At 39.8% G+C, this 22,793-nt stretch overlaps 1 protein-coding gene across 1 annotated transcript in view; it reads left to right on the forward strand.

Annotated features, from left to right (window-relative positions):
- Positions 1 to 22,793, forward strand: part of pik3c3 (phosphatidylinositol 3-kinase, catalytic subunit type 3) — a 147,722-nt gene that overhangs the window by 87,102 nt on the left and 37,827 nt on the right. The window contains exons 17-19 of the mRNA XM_063042847.1: positions 11,209 to 11,337; positions 13,222 to 13,291; positions 21,672 to 21,736. Of these exons, the coding sequence (XP_062898917.1) occupies positions 11,209 to 11,337; positions 13,222 to 13,291; positions 21,672 to 21,736 (264 nt within the window). The remainder of the gene's footprint in view (positions 1 to 11,208; positions 11,338 to 13,221; positions 13,292 to 21,671; positions 21,737 to 22,793) is intronic.

Consider the following 22,793-nt stretch of genomic DNA (forward strand, 5'->3'; position numbering starts at 1 on the left):
ATGGAATACAGTGTTGGGAAGTGTAGAAGAAATGAAAGGATTAACTATTTTCTAATGGAGAGAAAATACAAAAAACTAAGGCGCAAAGGGACTTGGGAGTCCTTGTGCAGGATTCCCTAAAGGTTAATTTGCAGGTTGAGTCTGTGGTGAGGAAGGCAAATGCAATGTTAGCATTCATTTCAAGAGGACTAGAATATAAAAGCAAGGATGCAATGTTGAGACTTTATAAAGCACTGGTGAGGCCTCACTTGGAGTATTGTGAGCAGTTTTGGGCCCCTTATCCAAGAAAGGATGTGCTGAAGCAGGAGACGGTTCAAAGGACATTCCCAAAAATGATTCCAGGATTGGATGGCTTGTCATATGAAGAGCGTTTGATGACTCTGGGCCTGTATTCACTGGAATTCAGAAGAGTAAGGGATGACCTCATTGGAATCTATTGAAATGTGAAAGGCCCTAGATCTGGAGAGAATCTTGCCTATGATGGGAGAGTCTAAGACCAGAGGACATGGCCTCAGAATAGAGATGAGGAGGAATTTCTTTAGCTAGAGACTGGTGAATTTGTGAAATTCTTTGCCACAGGCAGCTATGGAGGCTAAGTCTTTATGTATATTTAAGGCAGAGGTTGATAGATTCTTGATTGGTCAGGGCATGAAGGGAGAAGGCAGGAGATTGGGTCTGAGAGGAAAACTGGAGGTCAGCCATGATGAAATGATGGAGCAAACTCGATAGGCCAAATGGCCTAATTTTCCTCATGCATCTTATGGTTGTATGGTTTCATATTTCCAGAAATGACCAAAGCCAATATTGGAGTAACTAAAGTTGAGCGATTTTGAAGGACAATTAGAAGAGCACATATCTTGGGTTGCAGGTTTGGAGGATAATAGTCACTTGAATGGTGAGGCAATAAGGGTTTTTTTTTTAAAATGATATGAATATTATAAAACTCAGGCAATCATGTTTTCAGTTATAGGCAGCTGTCCTAATGTGTTCTAGTTTCACTAAGATGGTTTGGCATGTAGATTTTCAGTGAACTGACAGCTAGATATGCATACCTTACTGTCTGTTATTCTATAATGGATGCAATTATGGTAAAAAAAAACAGCAGTTCATTTCAGTATGCTTGGAAGGTTTAAAAATATATGAATAGGTAATCATTTATCTACAATATAAATGTGTCGAAACTGTGGTAGACATCTATCAAACTGACGAATATCTAATAGCCATATAGTGCATTAGAGAACTATACATTTTTTTTATAGAGTAACTAATGATTTTCGCTTCAGAAAGCGAGTTGTACTTTAAATATATTTATTTTCGGACTTTTGTCCAACTCTGTATCTTAGCAAGATGAATAGCATTCAGTCTGGTTGACACCTTGAGGATGTAACCACGAATTACAAATTTTGCGTAAGTTAAAAGGCTGATGAGCCACAATTTATATCAAAAGGCTGTGGATGTTTAACTTTCTTCCATTCCCCACTCTGGCTCCCTTCTTACCTCTCTTTTCTCCTCACCTGCCTATCACCTCTCTGTCGTGCCCTCCTTCTTGCCTTTCTCCCATGCTCCACTTTCCTCGCATCACATTCCTTCTTCTTCAGCCCTTTACCTCTTCCATCTGTCACCTCTCAGCTTCTCATTCCTTCCCCCTCCCCCTCACCTGGATTGACCTATCACCTTCTAGCTAGTACTCCTTCCTTCCCCCCCCACCTTATCCTGGTTTCTTCCCACTTTATTACCATCCTGATGATGGGTCTTGGCCTGAAACGTCAACTTTTTATTCCTTTCGATAGATGCTGCCTGCCTGCGTAGTTCCAGCATTTTGTATGTGTTATTCCTGATTGAATGCCCTTTTGTCAGAACTAAGAAAAATTAGAAATCAAATGTGCTTGAAAAGATGGGGGGGGAGGGGGAGTGAGTAAAATGGAAGAATGGAGAGAAGAAATTAAATATTTATGACGGTAAAGGCAAAGTGAGATTATTACTTAAATGATGATAGTGTGGCTGGAAGAGTGGTGAAGATGTGTTAATATCAAATGATCTTTCTGGAAGAGATGTGAAGAGAAGCAGATGAAAGAAAACTAAGAGGACAAAGAAAGTAAATGATAGAATATGTTGTATTTGCTGGAAGTGGCTACCAGGTCAATGTTTTTATCAAGCCTGATGTTGTTTGGCAGAATTTCCTCTACCCCACAGAAATTGAATGTCGCACTCTCTTACCTCCTTTTAGATTATAATTCTACTTCAAACATCAGACAGTTGCCTTCTACTCACTGATGTGAAAAATTTAAAAAAAAACTCCTTATAAGATGCTTCCTTACATAGCCAGTAGCTTTCTTTACCCCCAGCTATGCACAGATCAATTCTTCCTCCACCAAGATCCATAAAAATGAATGACCTGGAATAGCCATTGTTTTTATCTTGTTTTCTGTAACTTAGTTGCTAACTTAACTCTACCCTTTTCTAGTGTCCTTTAACTTGCTTCTATGGTACTCACCACTACGTAGACAGTTTTCAGGTCCCAATCAGTTTATTTTCATCATGGATGCCAATTTATCTACACTTCTTCCCTCACCAACTTGGCCTGAAGGTCCGTTGATTTTCCTTTGAACAGGGGCGCAAACGAACTCCCTTTCTCCTCCTTAACTTGGTTCTTCATATTATCATAACTCCACCACCATCTCCAAGTCAAGGGAGTAACTGCATGGATTCAATCTGTGCTTCTCTTTGTGACACAAGTGGAATACTCTATAAGATTTCCTTGCTCATTTACTGTACTTTCGGCAATATCGGATTGCTTCATGATCTAATGTAGAATTTGAAAGTCTCATTGTCTTTGCTCATTATTTCTACCCTGCTTTCACTTTCCTATGGTCCATGCCTGACTGTTTCCTTCTGATTGTTGAATTTCTTATTTATCTCAGAGGACAGATCATTGAGCCTACTGACAACCATAAGTATCTTTACAAAACCTTCTTCTACTTAATCTCTGAATATCTACACTTGTGCTTCCAGAATACCATCCTTTTTTTCCTAATAATGTCTTACCCATCTTTAGTTTACTGGGCTCTTAAACACAAACTTTTCCATTTTCTGCAGTTAAATTCTCGTCGTCTCTTTCCCATAGAGATCCTCTTATCCTTTCTTGCCTGCCCACCTTCCTCTGCATTGAGTTGTTTAACACTAATTTCTGGCAGTGTTGCCATCACCAGACTTATCTTCCTCTCTACTCCCTTTTACACCATTCCAAAAAGACTATTACTCTGAGTTCCTGATGTAGTCTTCCATCTCCCCTTTTCACACAACTACAGCATTTGCAACATCTGCTTTTCTGACCTTTTCCCACTATTACAGAGACCCAAATATTCCTTCTGGCTGAAGCAGGTTTTTACTAACAACCTCCCATAGGGAAACCAAATGTAGACTGGCTGATGTTTGTATAAAACTTCTTTTCTGTTTATAAAGGTGAGCCCAAGCTCCTTACTGCCCTTGGAACTTACAAGTGAATCCAACAAATTGGTGAAAATACCCAGTGGGTTAGGTAGTATTTATGAAAAGGGAAACAGTTAATGTTTCAACTGCCACCCGACTTGTCCTTTCTTGCATTTCTACTTTACTTTTATGGTTCTAGCACTTTCCATTTGTTTGCCTTCTGATTACTCCTCAATTCTTACCTGTCCTGTAATTAGTCATCCAGTAGGCTGTTTTGTAGATAGCCTGCCTTTTGAAGGTTGACATTGAATTAGGATATTTGGTTAATGTTTTTAAAAAATGATTGGTAGGGTTTTAATGCCAAAATGATGATAGAATTTCAATGTGTACCTTGGAGTAAAACTCAAACGAGTTCCCTTTGCCTGCTGACCTTCTCCAGTTTCTGTGGGGCAAGAAGTGGGTGTGAGGATTGTGACCAAAATACATTTCCTATTTTAGAATATACTCATGGATCTTTGCAGCAAAGGAAAGGCCCCTTGGACCATGTTTGTGCCAACCAATGCTAATTTAAACTGTACATCTGCCAGTACATGTTCCTTGTATGGTCATGTCTCTATCTAAACGCCACTTAAGTGTTGTTATTGTATCTGCTTTCACCATCTTTCTTAGCAGTGTATTCCAGGTGCCTACCACTTCCATGTAAAAGAATAAAGCTTGCTTCATTGATTTCCTTCCTACTTTCCATGTCTTAGTTTAAATCTATGGCCTTAAATATTTGAGATTCCTGCCATGGAAGAAAGACTCTGTCTACCTACTCGATATGTACCTCACATAATTTTATATACATCAATCCAGCAATCCTCCAGAAAAAGGCATTCCGAGTTTGTCCAATCTCTCCTTATGGTTAATGCTATCTAATCCAGGCAGCATCCTGGTAAATCTGTTCTGCACCCTTTCCAAAGCCTCCACATCCATCCTGTAATGCAGTGACCAGAAGTGTGCATGTTAACAATTCAATGCTTTTATATAGCTGCACCAGTTGAACTGATTCAACAACTTATAGACTTCAAGGACTTTACAACTGCAACTGATGTTCTCAGTATTTTTTTTAATTATTTGCTCAATTTGTGTTTGCCAGTCTTTGTTTATCGTTCTTCAAAAATTCTATTGTATTTCTTTCGTTTTATAAACGCCTGCAAGAAAATGAGTTTAAGGGAAGTAAATAGAAGAATATATACATTTTCATAATAAATATTCTTGACTTGACTTTGACCATGGCTTCCCAACTGTTGACCATAAGGCCATAAGAGCAGAATTAGGCTATTTGGCCCATCAAGTCTGCTCTGCCATCCCATTATGGTTGATTTATTATCCCTCTCAACCACTTTCTCCTGCAATCTCTCCATTATCATTGAAGCCCTGGTTAAATATGCCCAGTGGCTTGGCTTGCATAACCATCTGGCAATGAATTCCACAGATTCTCCACCCTCTTGCTAAAGAATTTTTTTCCTCATCTCTGTTCTAAATGATTATCTATTAATTCTGAGGCTGTACCCTTTGATCCCAGACTCACCCTCTTTCAAAAACATCGTCACCTCATCCACTCTATCCAGGCTTTTCAATATTCAGTAGGTTTCAATTAGATCCTGCCTCATTCTCATAAACTCCAGCAACTACAGGCCCAGGGCCATCAAATGCTCCTCGTGTTAACCCTTTAATTCATTTGAACCTCCTCTGGACCTTCTCCAAAGCCAGCACATCTTTTCATAGAGAAGGGGCCCAAAACTGCTCACAATACTCTGTGCAGTCTGACCAATGCCTTATAAAACCTCATTATTAATTCCTTGCTTTTGTATGCTAGTTCTTTTGAAATGAAAGCTAACGTTGCATTTGCCTTCCTTACCACTGACTCATCCTGCAAGTTAGCCTTCAATGAATCCTGCACGAGGAATCCCATCCCTTTGCACTTCTAATTTTTGAAATTTCTCCCCTTTTAGAAAATTGTCCATATCCTTATTCTTTCAGCCAAAGTGAATGACTACACATTTCTGTACATTATGTTCCATTTGCCACTTCTTTGCCCATTTCTCCCAATCTAAGTCCTTCTGCAGACACCCTTCTTCCTCAATACTACCTGCCCCTCTGCCTATATTTGTATCGTCCATCAACTTAGCGACAAAGCTATCAATTCCTTTAACATATAATGTGAAAAGAAGTGGTTCCAACAGCAACCTCTGCAGCACACCACTCCATGCTAGTACTTTTCCTGAAATATCATAGGACTCTTACCTTGTTGAGCAGCCTCCATAACTTGTCAAAGGACTTCTAAAAGTCCAAATAAAAATAACACCATTGACTCTTCTTTATCTGTCCAGCCTGTTATTTTCTCAAAAAATTCCATCAGGTTTATCAGGCAAAATTTCCTCTTTTGAAAACCATGCTGACTTTGGCCCTTTTTACCATGTGCCTCCAAGTACTCTGAAACTTTATCCTTAATAATAGATTCCAACATCTTTCTGACCACTGAACTCTGGCTAACTGGCTTATAATTTCCTTTCTGCTGCCTCCCTCCCTTCTTAAGGACCATTCCAGAATCTAGTGATTTTTGAAAGCTCTAATGCCTCCCAGTTTCTTCAGCTACTTCTCTTCAGAACGCTGGGGTGTAGTTCATCTAGTCCAGGTGATTTATCTACCTTCAGACATTTCAGCTTCCCAAGCACCTCCTTAGCAATGGCAACAACATTCATGTCTGCCCCCGATACACTCGCATCTTCCACAATGAAGACTGTTGCAAAGTACTTATTAAATTTGTCCACTATTTCTATGTCCCCCATTTCTACAACTGCAGCATCATTTTCTAGTGGTCGGATATCCAATCTCATCTCGTTACTCTTTATATATCTGGGCAAAAAAACGTGATATCCCGTTTTATATTATTGGCTTACTTACCTTCATATTTCATCGTTTTTCTCTATGGGTTTTTAGTTGCTTTCTGGTGGTTTTTAAAAACTTCCCAGTGCTCTATCTTCCCACTAATTTTTGCTACATTGTGTGCCCTCTCTAGCTTTTATGCTGCCTTTGATTTCCCTTGTCAGTCATAGTTGCCTTATCCTCTCTTTAGAATACTTTATCTTTGGGATGTGTCTTTCCTGTATTTTCCGAATAGCCCCAGAAACACCAGCCATTACTGTTCTGCCATTATCCCTGCCAGCGTCCTCTTCCAATCAACTTTGGCCAGTTCCCCTCTCAAACCTCTGTAATTCCTTTTACTCCGTTGTAATACTGATATATCCAAACTTAACTTCTTCTGAAACTGCAGGTGAATTTTATCATATTATCGTTACTCACTCCTAAGGGTTTCCTTTACCTTAAGCTCCCTAATCAAATCTGGGTTATTACATAATGCCTAGTCTAGAATTGTCATTCCCCTCGTGGGCTGAACCACAAGCTACTCTTTAAAAGCCATTCTACAAGTTCCTTTTCTTGGGATCCAGCACCAACCTGATTTTCCCAGTCTACCTGCATATTGAAATCTCCCATGATTGTTGCAACATTGCCCTTTTTACATGCCTTTTCTACATGCCTTTTCTATCTCCTGTTGTAATTTGTAGCCCACATTCTAGCTACTGTTCAGAGGCCTGTATATAGCTCCCATAAGGGTCTTTTTACCCTTGCAGTTTCATAACTCTACCCACAAGGATTCTATGTCTATGTCACCTCCTTTCTAAAGATTTGATTAATTTTTTTTAACCAACAGAGCCACCCTACTTTCTCTTCCTGCCCATCTGTCTTTTCGATACATTCTTTATCCTTGGACGTTAAGCTCCCAGCTATGATCTTCCTTCACCCACAACTCAGAGACACTCACATTATACCTTCTAATTTCTACAAGATCATCTATCTTATTTCGTATACTGCATGCATTCAAATTTAACACCTTTAGTCCTGTATTCATAACCCTTTTTGATTTTGGCCCCCTGTTACACTTAACTCATCCCACTGACTGCAATTTTACCCTATCATCTGCCTGTACTTCCTCACAGTCTCACTACACATTGCATCTATTTGTATACTAACCGCTGCATCCTCAGCCTGATCACTCGTTCTCATCTTCCTGCTAAATTAGTTTAAACTCTCCCCAACAGCTCTAGCAAACCTGCCCACAAGGATACTGATTCCCCTCTGGTTCAGGTGTAACCTGTCCTTTTTGTGCAGGTCAGGCCTTCCCCAGAAGGGATTCCAATGATTCAGAGGTCTCAAACACTACCCCCTGCACCAATTCTTCACCCACGCATTCATCTACCAAATCATCCTGTTCTTACCCTCACTGGCACATGGCATAGGCAGTAATCCAGAGAATACTACTCTGGAGTCCTGCTGTTCAGCTGTCTGCCTAACTCCCTATGTTCTCCTCCTCCCTTTTCCTACCTATATTGTTGATACCAATATGTAATACAACTTACAACTGTTCACCCTGCTCCTTTAGAATGCCATGGATCTGATCTGAACCTGGTACCTGGGAGGAAACATAATATCTGGATGCCCCTTTCACATCCACAGAATCTGCTTTCTACTCTTCTGATTATGGAATCCACTTTCACTCCTGCACTTCTCTTCTCCCCACTTCCCTTCTAAGCCACAGAGCCTGATTCGGTGCCAGAGATCTGGTCACTGCAGTTTCCCCTTGATAGATTACCCCCTCCCCCCCCAACAATATCCAAACTGGTATAATTATTATTGAGGGGAGCAATCAAAGGAGTACTCTGCATTGGCTGCCTATTCTCTTTCTCTCACCTGACAGTCACCCAAATATCTGCCTCCTGTGACTTCAGAGTGACTACCTCAATGTAGCTCTTATCTATCACCTCCTCATTTTCCCATATGAGCTGAAGGTCATTGAGGTGCAGCTCCAGTTCCATAACGAAGTCTATAAAGAACTACAGCTCGATACACTTTGTGCAGATGTAGTTATCAAGGAGGCTGGAGGTCTCCCAGAATTCCCTTACAACAGAAAAACAGAAAAAATGTGTACAACAGAAAAAATTAACTTACTAGAAACTTGCTTAGAACCTGTGCCTATGCTTGCCCAAGCCCATTGATCTGAAGCCAGACCACTCTAACACTGCCCCACTCACACAATGACTGCAACACACATCAAAGTTGCTGGTGAACGCAGCAGGCCAGGCAGCATCTCTAGGAAGAGGTACAGTCGACGTTTCAGGCCGAGAGGGTGAAACATCGACTGTACCTCTTCCTAGAGATGCTGCCTGGCTTGAAGCATTCACCAGCAACTTTGATGTGTGTTGCTTGAATTTCCAGCATCTGCAGAATTCCTGTTGCACACAATGACTGCTCCGCTTATACCTCCTTTTTATTGGTCCCCACTGATTACAGCCCACTAAAAAAGCTCAACAAAAGATCTGTTTTTACTCAGTGCCCTGACTATTGAAAACCAGTATGCCATTCATACCTTTTACATGTTGTGTTGCCACTTTCAGACAGCTACCGATTTACACCTCAAGATTCCTCTGTACTTCAGTGCTCCTAAGGGTCCTGCCATTACTTACACTTTCCTCTTGCATTTGACCTTCCTAAGTGTAATACCTCACTTCACACTTATGCAGATTAAACTAGAGTAGCATGCAAAAGTTTGGGCACCCCGGTCAAAATTTCTGTTACTGTGAATAGCTAAGCAAGTAACAGATGACCTGATTTCCAAAAGGCATAAGGTTAAAGATGACACATTTCCTTAATATTTTAAGCAAGATTACTGTGTTATTTCAATCTTTTACAGTTTCAAAATAACAAAAAAGGAAAAGGGCCTGAAGCAAAAGTTTGGGCACCCTGCAATGGTCAGTACTTCTGAGGTCTATCCACAGATTTTCGATGATGTTTAGGTCGGGGGACTGTGAGGGCCATGGCAAAACCTTCAGCTTGCACATCTTGAGGTAGTTCATTGTGGATTTTGAGGTGTGTTTAGGGTCATTATCCTATTGCAGAAGCCATTCCTCTTTTTCATTATCAGCTTTTTTTTAAACAGACAGTGTGATATTTGCTTCCAGAATTTGCTGGTATTTAATTGAATTCATTCTTCCCTCTAACAGTGAAATGTTCCCCGTGTCACTGGCTGCAACACAAGCCCAAAGCATGATTGATCCACCCCCGTGCTTAACAGTTGGAGAGGTGTCTTTTTCATGAAATTCTGCACCCTTTTTTCTCCAAACATACCTTTGCTCTTTGCGGCCAAAAAGTTCTATTTTAACTTCATCAGTCCACAGGACTTGTTTCCAAAATGCATCAGGCTTGTTTAGATGTTTCTTTGCAAACTTCTGATGCTAAATTTTGTGGTGAAGAGGCAGGAAAGGTTTTCTTCTGATGACTTTTCCATGAAGGTCATATTTGTGCAGGTGTCGCTGCACAGTAGAACAGTGCACCACCACTCCAGAGTCTGCTAAATCTTTCTGAAGGTCTTTTGCAGTCAAACGAGGGTTTTGATTTGCCTTTCTAGCAATCCTACAAGCAGTTCTCTTGGAAAGTTTTCTTGGTCTTCCAGACCTCAACTTGACCTCCACCGTTCCTGTTAACTGCCATTTCTTAATTATGTTACAAACTGAGGATACAGCTACCTGAAAACGCTTTGCCATCTTCTTATAGCCTTCTCCTGCTTTGTGGGCATCATTTATTTTAATTTTAAGAGTGCTAGGCAGCTGCTTAGAGGAGCTCATGGCTGCTGATTGTTGGGACAAGGTTTGAGGAGTCAGGGTATTTATAAAGCTTTGAAATTTGCATCACCTGGCCTTTCCTAACGATGACTGTGAACAAGCCATAGCCCCAACAAGCTAATTAAGGTCTGAGACCTTGGTATAAGTTATCTGAAAGATCAAATCTTTTGGGGTGCCTAAACTTTTGCATGGTGCTCCTTTCATTTTTTTTCACTCTAAAATTGTACAAAACAAAAATAATACACTAATCTTGCTTAAAATGTTGAAAAGAATGTTTCATCTTTAACTTTATGACTTTTGGAGATCAGTTCATCTTCTACTCACTTAACTATTCACAGTAACAGAAATTTTTGCAACACACATCAAAGTTGCTGGTGAACGCAGCAGGCCAGGCAGCATCTGTAGGAAGAGGTGCAGTCGACGTTTCAGGCCGAGACCCTTCGTCAGGACTAACTTAGTCGAAGGGTCTCGGCCTGAAACGTCGACTGCACCTCTTCCTACAGATGCTGCCTGGCCTGCTGCGTTCACCAGCAACTTTGATGTGTGTTGCTTGAATTTCCAGCACCTGCAGAATTCCTGTTTGCGAACAGAAATTTTGACCGGGGTTCCCAAACTTTTGCATGCCACTGTACATATGCCACTTCTTTGCCATTATTTACAACTTGTAGTGCACTTTGTAGTTGATGCATACTGCATTGGTGATTATTTAACAAGGTGAATAACAAATAGGTTGCTTTATTCTTGAAATTCTGACCTCTGATCATATGAAGAAGAGAAATGCCCCCCCCCACCCCATTTAGAGTGTTTTAGGAGTAGTAATCTGGTGAAAGTATGACCTTCCAGTTTTATGGAAGAAAATATTGAGTAACCGCACAGCAATACAATGTCTCCTTAGGGTTTTTTTTTAAGCACCATGTCGACTCTTTTGGAATTTTGTTAGAAGTACTAAATGCTTTCCATTTGCAGCAATACCAAAACAATATTATGAAGAGAGAAGTCTAACTAAAAATCTTAACTACTTGAAAAAAAAGCAGTTTTTTTTTATATTGTCTTGTAGAGTGCACTCATGCCAGCCAAGTTGATATTTAAAACTGAAGATGGAGGCAAATATCCTGTCATATTCAAGCATGGTGATGATCTCCGTCAGGATCAACTTATCCTGCAGATTATTTCACTTATGGACAAGGTAGGCAATGTTATTATTTAAAAATGTAACATTATTGGTTAATTATAATCTTCAAAGTTGTGATTTTCATTGTTGTAATTTAAGAGCAAATGTATGGTACATAGAAGTGCAAATAACCAAAGGAAATTCGCACCCTGATCAGAAATATTACTGAACTTAATTTAAAACTGAATCTAACTGTAATCTAATTTAAAAAGATACAGAAAAAATGAGACTTGCAATAACATATTGATAATTGGTTTATTATTGTTGCATGTGCTGAGGTTTAGAGAAAAACTTAAGTTATCAGTATTGTTTGAACCTATTAGAAACACCAAATGATAGATATGAAAAGAATAGAAACTCGTCTCCCTTATTATTTCATCGACATGTATGCTGAACACAGCAACTCCTTCCATTGGATAGCAGCTCTGTTTTCCCCTATTTCCATATTTGTATGACATAGGAAGCCATTTCTGCTTAATAAGGGATTGCACTATTGGGAATCATTGCTGGTTCACAGACTAACAGCATTCCTCTTCTACTTCATACACATATTTTCTTGATCTCCACCCCCGACCCTCCCCAGATTCTACCATTCTCCTATAGCAATCAAATAACCTAACAACTTCCACACCTTTGGATACTAAAGTACCCACACACTCACAGAGAAAGCATACAAAATCCACACAGACATCACCGGAGGTCAGGATTGAGCCCATGTCTCCAGATTTGTGCAGCAGCTTTAGCAACTGCATCACCATTACCCAACTAACTTAGCCATTTTTAAATTGTTAACATTATGCTTGTACACTGATAAGTGGTCCACTTTGCTGTAAATTCAAATTAGTGCAATTACCTGCTATTTCTTTCGACTTAGACCCATTGTGATGACTAAAACTATCATTACTCTGTAAAGTAGAGGCTTCTGGAATCAATGCTTGTACAGTTAAGTGAGATCTTTATCTCCCATGGTGCATTCTATTGTGGACTTCCTAATGAAACCGTCATCACTGATCTGCTGTAAACCTTATCCTATAAAAGTCCTTGAAAATGTTGAATTATCTTTATTCATTTGGAATTGAATCTTTAAAAGATTAAATAAAAATTAAATCTGAATAACCAAATGATTCTGAAAATAATTTTTACATGCAGAACTCTAATTCATTATAGAGATGGAGAAATTTGATCTGTACTCTTCTAACAAAATACCTTAGCAAGTAGCAAACACTTAAAACCTGCTGTTGTGTGCTGATTGCCAATAGATGGTGCTAGATTTAGTACCATATAAAATGAGAAATGGGAAATATATTTTGGAGCTTCTTAAATTACTTGGCTTTTTTTAAAAAGAGCTGCAAAACCATGCCCAAAATCTCTTTTGTGAAATAACTGTGAACTAAGTTATAGTTCATATGACTAATCAGGCAGAAATGCAGAACCACAAGGTACAAGTAGGGCAATATGATTAATTTACATTAGTTTGCCTATGTTGTAAACCTCTGTGATTCTTCCTACTTAATTAGTCAGATATGTAGATAATTTCTTGATCTGATCTATTTATTTAGTCAAGTATTGTTTTTTTGAAAAAGGCATCCAGATGAATGAGGGGATTTCCAAAAGGATTCAGTTCCCTCAAATTTCCAGTTTTCTTTTTCCTTCCTCTTTATCTGTTTTTTGTATACAGACCATACTGCAGATGTCCTAAAATATTTACATTTAGCATTACCAGGATTTTCATTGAACTTAATTTCCCTTTCACTCCTCTCACCAGGAAATCTAGGGCAGCGTCCATTTTGCATGACTGTATACTTATAGGTCAGTAATTTACTGTAAAAGATCTATGTTTAAATAGAAAAAAAATGTATTTATGTCTAATACTGTAATACTATCTTGCTTCTATTTCAGCTTTTGCGGAAAGAAAATCTTGATTTGAAATTGACGCCCTACAAGGTGTTGGCAACCAGTACCAAACATGGTGAAACACTTTTTTACTTAATTAAGAGATGTGTATACCTCATTTATCATATAAGGAAATAGTTGCATTTAAACTCAGGAAGGATAGACAAGCAACTGAGTTTGAGTAGATTGTTCAAATTGATTTTTTCTTTTTAAGATCATATTTTGATAAAATGAAATTAGTACTTTAAACAGAAATGTGTTTTTAACATTTTATTTCCAAATCTGGTCCAATGTCAAAAGGAATTTGTCCTGTATTTGGTAAACTACATTTTCATTAATTTATGGGATATGGGAGTCACGGCAAGGGCAACATTGACTTTCCTTCTCAAACTGAGAAAATGTTCGTCAGACATGGTGTTGAACTCTATAGGCCTTCTTTCTTTGTATTTCTGTATAGAAAGAGGCTATTTGTCTCATTGAATGTATACATGCTTAGATAAATCCCATTTCCTTGCTGTCCTCCCCTTTAGCCTGTCCTCCACATGTTCTTATCAACCAGATACATTCTCCTCAGGATTCCCAACTACATTAGTGGCCAATTCACCTACCACCTTCATATCTTTGGCATGTGGAAAGTAAACCAGAGGACCTGGAAGAAGACATGGGTGCACACAATCAGCATTGGAGTACCAGATTGAGTCCAGTTCACTGGAGCAATGAAGCACAAATTGTACTTGGGACACCACTGTGCCACTGTGGTTGAAAATACCCCGACAGTGCTGATGGATACTGAAATACAGAATTAATCGATCAGCCATGAAGGAATAACTATATTTCCAAGTCAGAATAGTGTGTCTTGGTTGGGAGCATATAGATACAGGAGTTGTCATGGGCTTGCTGTCTTGATTTTCCTATGTGGTAGTAGTTGCAAGTCTGAGACATGCTGTTGGAGTAGTTTGAGTGATTGAAGTGGATGTGGTGGCCACATGTGCTGGATGATTAGAGCCATAGATAACGGTGTCAGTTGTATTATGTGTAGTGTTGAATTTTGAGGCACTACATTCATGCAGGACAATGGAAAATATTCTGTTGCACACTTGCTGTGTGCTAGCGAGTTGGCAGCGATGAAGGTAAATGACTTGTATCGATACCCAGCCTTTGATGTGGGTTGTCCCTGGCCCAGACTCACAGACACTGGGCCCCTGACTTCTGGACACATTGACCGAGGGGATTCAACCATTAGGCCTCAGCTTCCAGATTGTCTGGCTTTGGCCTTTGACCTTCAGCTTCAACCTTGGGTTTTGACTCCAGGACTCAGTGATCACAGACTTTGAAGTTTCGACCTTGATCTCTGGGCTCGCACAACCCTCTGATCCTGGGATGGAAGAGTTGTGAATCTGGCCTACACGGAACTCCAATCTCCGGACTCACCAACCCAAGAGGCTCACTGACCCTTGTCTGCAGGGCCCACAGACTTGGCCTGTCCATGGGTATCACTGGTCTTCTATTGCAGAGCGCTCCAACCTGGACTCCAGCTCCTGGCTCGGTAGATGATCAGTGTTAATGAGGAATGTTATAAAGTTGAATGGCATACCCTCATTTTTCAAATTGTCATCAACATTTGCATTCAGGAAAGTTTCCTCAATCAATATATAGAGGTCGCAACTATAGAGAGTGCGATACTGGATCTCCTATTAGAGAACGAGACAGGGCAGATGAAAGAAGTATGTGTAGAACACTCTGGATCGAGTGATCAAAATTCCATTAGTTTCAACATAATCATGGAGAAAGATAGGTGTGGTTCTTGCATTGAGTTCCTAAATTGGAGAAAGGCAAATTTTGATAGTATCAGAAAGGATCTGGCAAGTGTGGATTGGGACAGGCTGTCTTCTGGCAAAGGTGCACTTGGAAGGTGACATTTTGAGAGTACAGTTCGTATGTTCCTGTCAGAATAAAAGGCAAGGTTAATGGGCTTAGAGAGCCGTGGTTTTCAAACAATATTGAGACCTTGGTTAAGAAAAAGAAAGGTGCACAGCAAGTATAAGCAGCAAGGAACCAATGAGGTACTTGAGTATAAGAAATAGAAGAGAACACTTAAGAGGGAAATCCTGAAGGCTGAAAGTTAGCATGATGTTGTTCTAGCAGACAAGATGAGGAAGAATCACAAGGTCTTCTTAGTCAAAGTCATGGTCATACTCTATTGATCCTGGGGGAGATTGGTTTTCGTTACAGTTGCACCATAAATAGTTAAATGGTAATATGTAAATTATGCCAGGAAATAAGTCCAGGATCAGCCTATTGGCTCAGGGTGTCTGACCCTCCAGGGGAGGAGTTGTAAAGTTTGATGGCCACAGGCAGGAATGACCTCCTGTGATGCTCTGTGTTGCATCTCGGTGGAATGAGTCTCTGGCTGAATGTACTCCCGTGCCCAACCAGTACATTATGTAGTGGATGGGAGACATTGTCCAAGATGGCATGCAACTTGGACAGCATCTACAGACATATTAGAGCAAAAGAATAGAAAGCAATGAAATTGTTCCTTTTAAAGATTAGTGTGCTCATCTGTGCATGGAGCTGAAAGAGATGGGGGAGATTGTCAATGGTTTTTTAGCGCCTGTATTTACTCCATAAGACCAGAAGAAATAGCAGAATTAGGCCATTCAGCCCATTGAGTTTGCTCTGCTATTTCATCATGGCTGATCCTGGATCCCATTCAATCCTGCCTTCTCACCATACCCCTTGATGCTGTGACCAATCAGGAATCTATCAACTTCCACTTTGAACATACCCATGTACTTGGCCTCCACTGCAGTCTGTGGCAGAGTATTCCACAGACTCACCACTCTTTCGCTAAAAAAAAAATTCTCCTGACTTCTGTTCTAAAAAGTCACCTCTCAATATATTGAGGCAGTGCCCTCTAGTTCTGGATACCTCCCAGAGGAAACATCCTCTCCACATCCACCTTATCCAATCTTTTCAACATTCGGTAGGTTTCAATAAGATCCCCATGCATTCTTCTAAATTGCAGTGAGTATAGTCCCAAAGCTGACAAATGCTCCTCGTATGTTAACCTCTTCATCCCTGGAATAATCCTCATGAACCACATCTGGACTCGGTCCAATGACAATACATCCCTTCTGAGATAAGAGACCCAATACCGTTGACAATACTTTCAAGTGTGCACTGACTAGTGTCTTATTAAGCTTCAGCATTATCTCCTTGCTTTTATATTCTACTCCCCTTGAAATAAGCATTGCATTTACCTTCTTTACCACAGACTCAACCTGGGAATTAACCTTCTGGGAATCTTGCATGAGGATTTGTAAATCCCTGTACACCTCTGATGTTTGAATTTTCTCCCCATTTAGACAATATCGTTCCTTTTTCCAAAACACATTATCATATATTTCCCAACACTATTCTATCTGCCAGTTTTTTGCCCATTCTTCCAATTTGTCTAAGTCCTGCAATCACATTGCTTCCTCAGTACTACCTACCCCTCCACCTATCTTCGTATCATCTGCAGACTTTACCTCAAAGCAGTCAATTCCACTATCTACATCATTGACAAACAATGTGAAAAGAAGTGGTCCCAAAATTGACTCCTGAGGAACACCACAAGTCACTGGCAGCCAACCAGAACAGGCCCCCTTTATTTCCACTCACTGCCTCCTGCCTGTCGCCCATTCCTCTATCCATTCCAGTATTTATCCTGTAACACCATTGGATTTTATCTTGATCAGCAGCCTCACGTGAGGCATGTTATCATATGTCTTCTAAAAATCTAAGTAAATGACATCCACTGCCTTTCTTTTGTCCACCCTGCTTGTTACTACTTTGAAGAATTTTAACAGATTTGTTAGACAAGATTTTCCTTTACAGAAACCATGCTGACTTTGATTTATTTTATCACTAATCCTCAAGTACTCCAAAACCTCATCCTTAATAATGGACTCCAAAACTTTCCCAACCAATGAGGTTAGGCTAATTGGCCTATAATCTCCTCCTTTTTGTCTTCCTCCCTTCTTGAAGAGTGGAATGACATTTGCCAGTCTTCCAAGACAATGCCAGAATCAAGTGATTCTTAAAAGATCATGACCAATGCATCTGTTATCTCTTCACCAACCTCTTCCAGGACTCTGGGACGTAGTCCATCTGGTCGAGATGACTAATCCACCTAAAGGCTTTTCAGTTTGCCTAGCAGTTTTTCCTTTGTAATAGCAATGGCACTCACTCCTGCTCCCTGACACTCACAGACCTCTGGCATACAGCTAGTGTCTTCCACAGTAAAGACTGGAGCAAAGTATTTATTAAGCTCATGTGCCGCTTCTGTGTCTCCCATTACAACCTCACCAGTATCATTTTCCAGTGGTTCAGTATCAACCCTCACCTCCCTTTTATTCTTTATATAACAAAAAACTTCTAGTATCCTGCTTTGTATAATCAGCTAGTTCGCCCTCATATTTCATCTCTTCCCTTCCTATAGCTTTTCTATTTACCATTTATTGGATTTTAAAAGCTTCCTAATCATCCAACTTCCCACTCACTTCTGCCACCTTACATGTCCTTACCTTGGCCTATATGCAGTCCTTAACTTCCCTTGTCAGCCACAGTTGCCTAGCCCTGCCGTTTGAGAACTACTTCTTTTGTGGGACTTATGTATCCCGTGTCTTATGAACTATTCCCAGAAACTTCAGCCACCTCTGTTCTTCTGTCATCCCTGCCAGTATCCCCCTCCAATCCACCTCCAATCCACCTGGGCAAGCTCGGCTCTCGTGCCTCTGTAATTCCCTTTATTCCATTGTGATACGGATATCTGTGACTTGTGCTTCTCCCTCTCAATTTGCATTATGAATTCAATCATAGTATGAACACTATCTCCTAAGGATTCCTTTACGTTAAGCTGACCAATAAAATCAGGGTTATTACACAACACCCAACCTAAGATGCCTTTCCCTGTGTAGACTCAAGCACAAGCTGCTCTAAAAAGACATCTCATAGACATTCAGCAAATTCCCTCTCTTACGATCCAACATCAAGTTGGTATTCCCAGTCCGCCTGCCTATTGAAGTCCCTCATTATAATTGTGACATTACCCTTATTACATGCCCTTTCCAGTTCTCTTTGCAATCACAACCGCGCCCCCCCCCCAAATCTTGGATACTACTTGGAGGCCTATATATGATTCCCATAATATTTTTTTTACCCTTGCAGTTTCTTAACTCAATCCACAAAGATCTGACATTCTCTAACCCTCTATCACCTCTTTCTAAAGATGTAATTCCATCTCTTACCAGTGGAGGTGGAGCCACACCACTGCCTATGCCTTCCTGCCTGTACTTTTGATACAAAGTATGTCCTTTGATATTAAACTCCCAACTGTGGCCTTCTTTCAGCCATGATTCAGTGATGCTCACAACATCATACCAGCCAACCTCTAACTGTGCCTCTAGTTCATCCACCTTATTCCAAATGCTACCTGCATTTAAGTACAGCACCTGCATTTTTCACCCTTATGAATTTTGCCTCTGTGGTGCAACTTAACTCTTTGCTCTGTCTGCGTTTGTACCCAATTATTGGCTTGTCCTTTCTTACATTCATATTACATATTACAAACCATTGTACATCATCTACTTGTAAACCTGCAGACTCATCCTCAGCTCTATCATACTAGTTCCCATTGCCCTGCCATATTATTTTAAACCACTCCCAACAACTATAGCAAACCTGCCCTCAAGGATATTGGTCCCCCTCGGATTCAAGTGCATCCCGTTCCTTTTGTACAGGTCACACCTGCCCTAGAAGTGGTCCCAATGATCCAGAAATCTAAATCCCTGCCCCCTGCTCCAATTCTTCAGCCATGCATTTATCTGCTACCTCATTCTATTCCTATCCTCACTGTCGTGTGGCACAGGCAACAATCCCAAGATTACTACCCTTCAGGTCTTGCTTCTCAGCGTCCTTCCTACCTTCCTGTATTCTGTTTTCAGGACCTCCTCCCTTTTTCTACCTATATCATTGGTATCAATATATACCACGACTTCTGGCTGCTCACCTTCCCTTTTCAGGATATTGTGGGCATGTTCAGAAGCATCACGGACCCTGGTACCTGGGATGCAAACTACCATCTGTGTTTCTTTTTCACGTCCACAGAATTACCTTTTTGTCCCACTAACTATAGAGTCCACTATTACCGCTGCCATCCTCTTCAGTTTCCTGCCCTTCTGAGGCACAGGGCCAGACTCATTGCCAGAGGCACAGCCGCTGTTGCTTCCCCCAGGTAGGTCCTCCCCACTCCATCTCACCCCCACCCCCAACAGTACTCAAAATGGAGTACATATTGTTAAGGAGGTACTGAGGAGGCGAACCAAAGTCTATAGAACTGAGGCACAGTAGCAGGTTATTGGCCATATACAGATCATAGAGAAGGAGGCGTTTGTTGTCCTGTGGCAAATTGAACTGGATACATTCCCAGGTGCCTGATAAGATATCCCCTCAGCCCTAGTGCAGAATTTGCAGGGGCCTTAGAAGAGATATTTAAAACATCCTTATCAACCAGTGAGATTCCGGAGAATTGGAGGGTAGCTAATGTTGCTCCGTTACTTAAGAAAGGTTCTAAGAATTAGCTGTGAAATTATAGGTCGGTGGGCTTGACATCGGTACTAGGTAACTTTTTTAAAAATATTATTTATTTAGAGAATATTGGAAAGTATTCTGAGGGACAGCATGTGTAGGTATTTGGATAGACAGGGACTAATTAGGAATAGTCAACTTGTCTTTGTGCATGGTAAGTCATATCTAACCAATCTTGTAGAGATCTTTGAGGAAGTTACCAAGAGAGTTTATGAAGGAAATGCAATGGATGTTGTCTATATGGATTTTAGCAAGGCCTTTGACAACGTCCCTCATGGTAGGTTGGTCAAGAAGGTTCAGTCGCTTGGCATTCAACTTTGACTTTGCAGTAGAAGCCATAGAGTTCTTGCAGATGGTGGCATCTCTGACTGGAGGCCTGAGTGCCGCAGGTATCAGTGCTGGGTCTGTTGTTGTGTGTCATTATATCAACGATCTGGATGATAATGTGGTAAACTGGATCAGCAAAGTTGCAGACGGCACCAAGATTATAGGTTTAGTGGACAGTAGGAAGGCTATCAAAGTTTGCAATGGGATCTGCACCAACTGGAAAAAAAGGGCTAAAAGTAATAGTTGGAATTTAATGCAGACAAGTGTGACAAAGTGTTTCGTACTTTGGCAGGACAAACTGGGGTAGAACTTGCACAGTAAACGGTATGGCACTGAAGAGTGTGGTAGAACAGATAGAGATCTAGGAATACAGATCCATATTTCCTTGGAAGTGTGTCACAAGTAGATGGGGTCATAAGGAGAGCTTTTGGCACATTGTCCTTCATAAATCAAAGTATTGAGTACAGAAGTTAGGATGTTATGTTCAAGTTACATAAGACATTGCTGAGACGTAATTTGAGTATCAGTTCTGATCACCTACATACAGGAAAGTTATCAATAAGATTGAAAAATTGCAGAGAAAATTTACAAGTATATTGCTGGGATTTGAGGACATGAGTTATAGGGGAAAGCTGGATAGGTTAGAACTTTATTCCCTGGAGCATAGGAGAGTTGGGGAAGAATTGATAGACGTATACAAAATTTTGAGGGGGATAGATAGAGTAAATGCAAGTAGGCTTGTTCAACTGAGGTTGGGTGAGACTAGAACTCGGAAGTCATGGGTTAAGGGTGAAGGAAACGTTTAAGGGAAACGTGAGGGGGAACCTCTTCACTTAGAGGGTGGGAGAGCGTGGAACGAGCTGCCAGGGCAAGTGGTGAATGTAGGTTCAATTTCAACATTTAAAAGACATTTGGATAAGTACATGGATGGAAGGTTGTGTGGGTGCAGGTTGATGGGACTGGACAGAATAATAGTTCAGTGTTAACTAGATGGGCCAAATGGTTTGTTTCTTCGTTCTAAGATTAATCGCACAATCACAAAGTATCATGTTAATTTAAGAGTCACACAATGAAATTAGAATGATGCATGTAGCAATAATAGGCTATATGGTAAACTGAAAAGGTGGTTTTAGATTCTTTACTTTTTTAGGCAGAATGAACAGTTTGGAAGCATATTTCACTGGCTGTAAATTCAAATAAACCAGTGTTTACCCCATTAGTACACTTGTCAAGTAAAAAGTCAGTGAGCAGAATTTAATGTATTTTAAATCGTTTCTGTGCCTCTCTTCCACTTCATGTACATGGTGAGTAGGTAGTTTAATCAAGTTTGTTCAGACCAAGCATAGGAAAAATTGGGCATGCTTCTTGTAAAATAGCTGTGATATTTGGCAACTTTTAAGCATACTTACATTGAGTGTGACATGCCCTTATGTAAAAGAAGTTTTACATTGAAATTGCACTATTTTTTGTTCAGTAATATTTAAACTCTTTTTCAGGCTTCATGCAGTTTATTCAGTCAGTGCCTGTGGCTGAAGTATTGGCTACAGAAGGAAGTATACAGGTGAAATATATTTTCTATTTGTCTTTTTAAAAAATAGCTAAATTCCATTTCTTGGTTTCCTTGTTTACCTAAGATGTATTCACTCTGTTTAAGCAGCAACACTTCAGATATATTTCAACTATTTTAACAGTAGTTTAGATCCCTAAACAGCTGCTTTAAATTCTAATATTTCAGAATATAGAAGATAACATACAAAAAAAAACTGAAATGGTTCTGCCATCTACACCAGTAGAGCTACTTCATCTGTCAAGCCACATTGACTCTTTATCTAAACCTCCTCCATTGGCTGCACTCCATTTACTGTAAACTAGGTCATCTCATGGTGCTCCCTGACTGCTTAAACCTGTTATATTTATCTCATACTAATTGAAGTAAAAAGGAAAGAATTGTTTAACAATTTATTTAATATAAGGCATGTGCATTTTCAAAGGATAATTTTTAATATTGTTTTCATCTGTATTACTAGATGTAGGAAAAATAATGACTACAAGCAATTCCCAAGTAGCCAAATGATTTTTTTTTCTTTTTAATCTTTTTCTGTATGTTCATTTTTTTGTTTTTTTCTTTAAGATTTATGCCATTTTAAGTAAAGGGTTCCCTTGTGTCAAAAGAATTTGTTTAATTTCTCTTTCTTCCCACCACCACCCATCTTCCAAGCAGTAGCGTAAGCTATTTTGTACTGCTAGTTTTAGTGTCAAATTTTCAAATTGATATATCAAATATTTTTGTCACATTTGCAGCTGTGTATCACTGTTTTTACAAAATTATTTCTATATCATCATTTGAATATTTCTTGAATAATTACAAAACTAAAAATTAATGTTCTTTAACAGAATTTGTTTTCTATTTTTTAAATAAAGGCTGACATTGACTTTTACTTATAAATATAAAGTGTAATGTCTGATTAATATTTATTTTTAGCTGGATAACAGAGTATATTTGTCCTAAAATATAACAATATTATCTCCAAATTAATCAGTTGTCTTTAAGGACATTTACAATAACAGTGAGTTGCTGCATTGAGGTTTCTTTCCTGTAGAGGAAGCAGCACTAGAAA

The sequence above is a fragment of the Mobula hypostoma genome, chromosome 3 (assembly GCF_963921235.1).
Source record: "Mobula hypostoma chromosome 3, sMobHyp1.1, whole genome shotgun sequence".
Taxonomy (NCBI): domain Eukaryota; kingdom Metazoa; phylum Chordata; class Chondrichthyes; order Myliobatiformes; family Myliobatidae; genus Mobula; species Mobula hypostoma.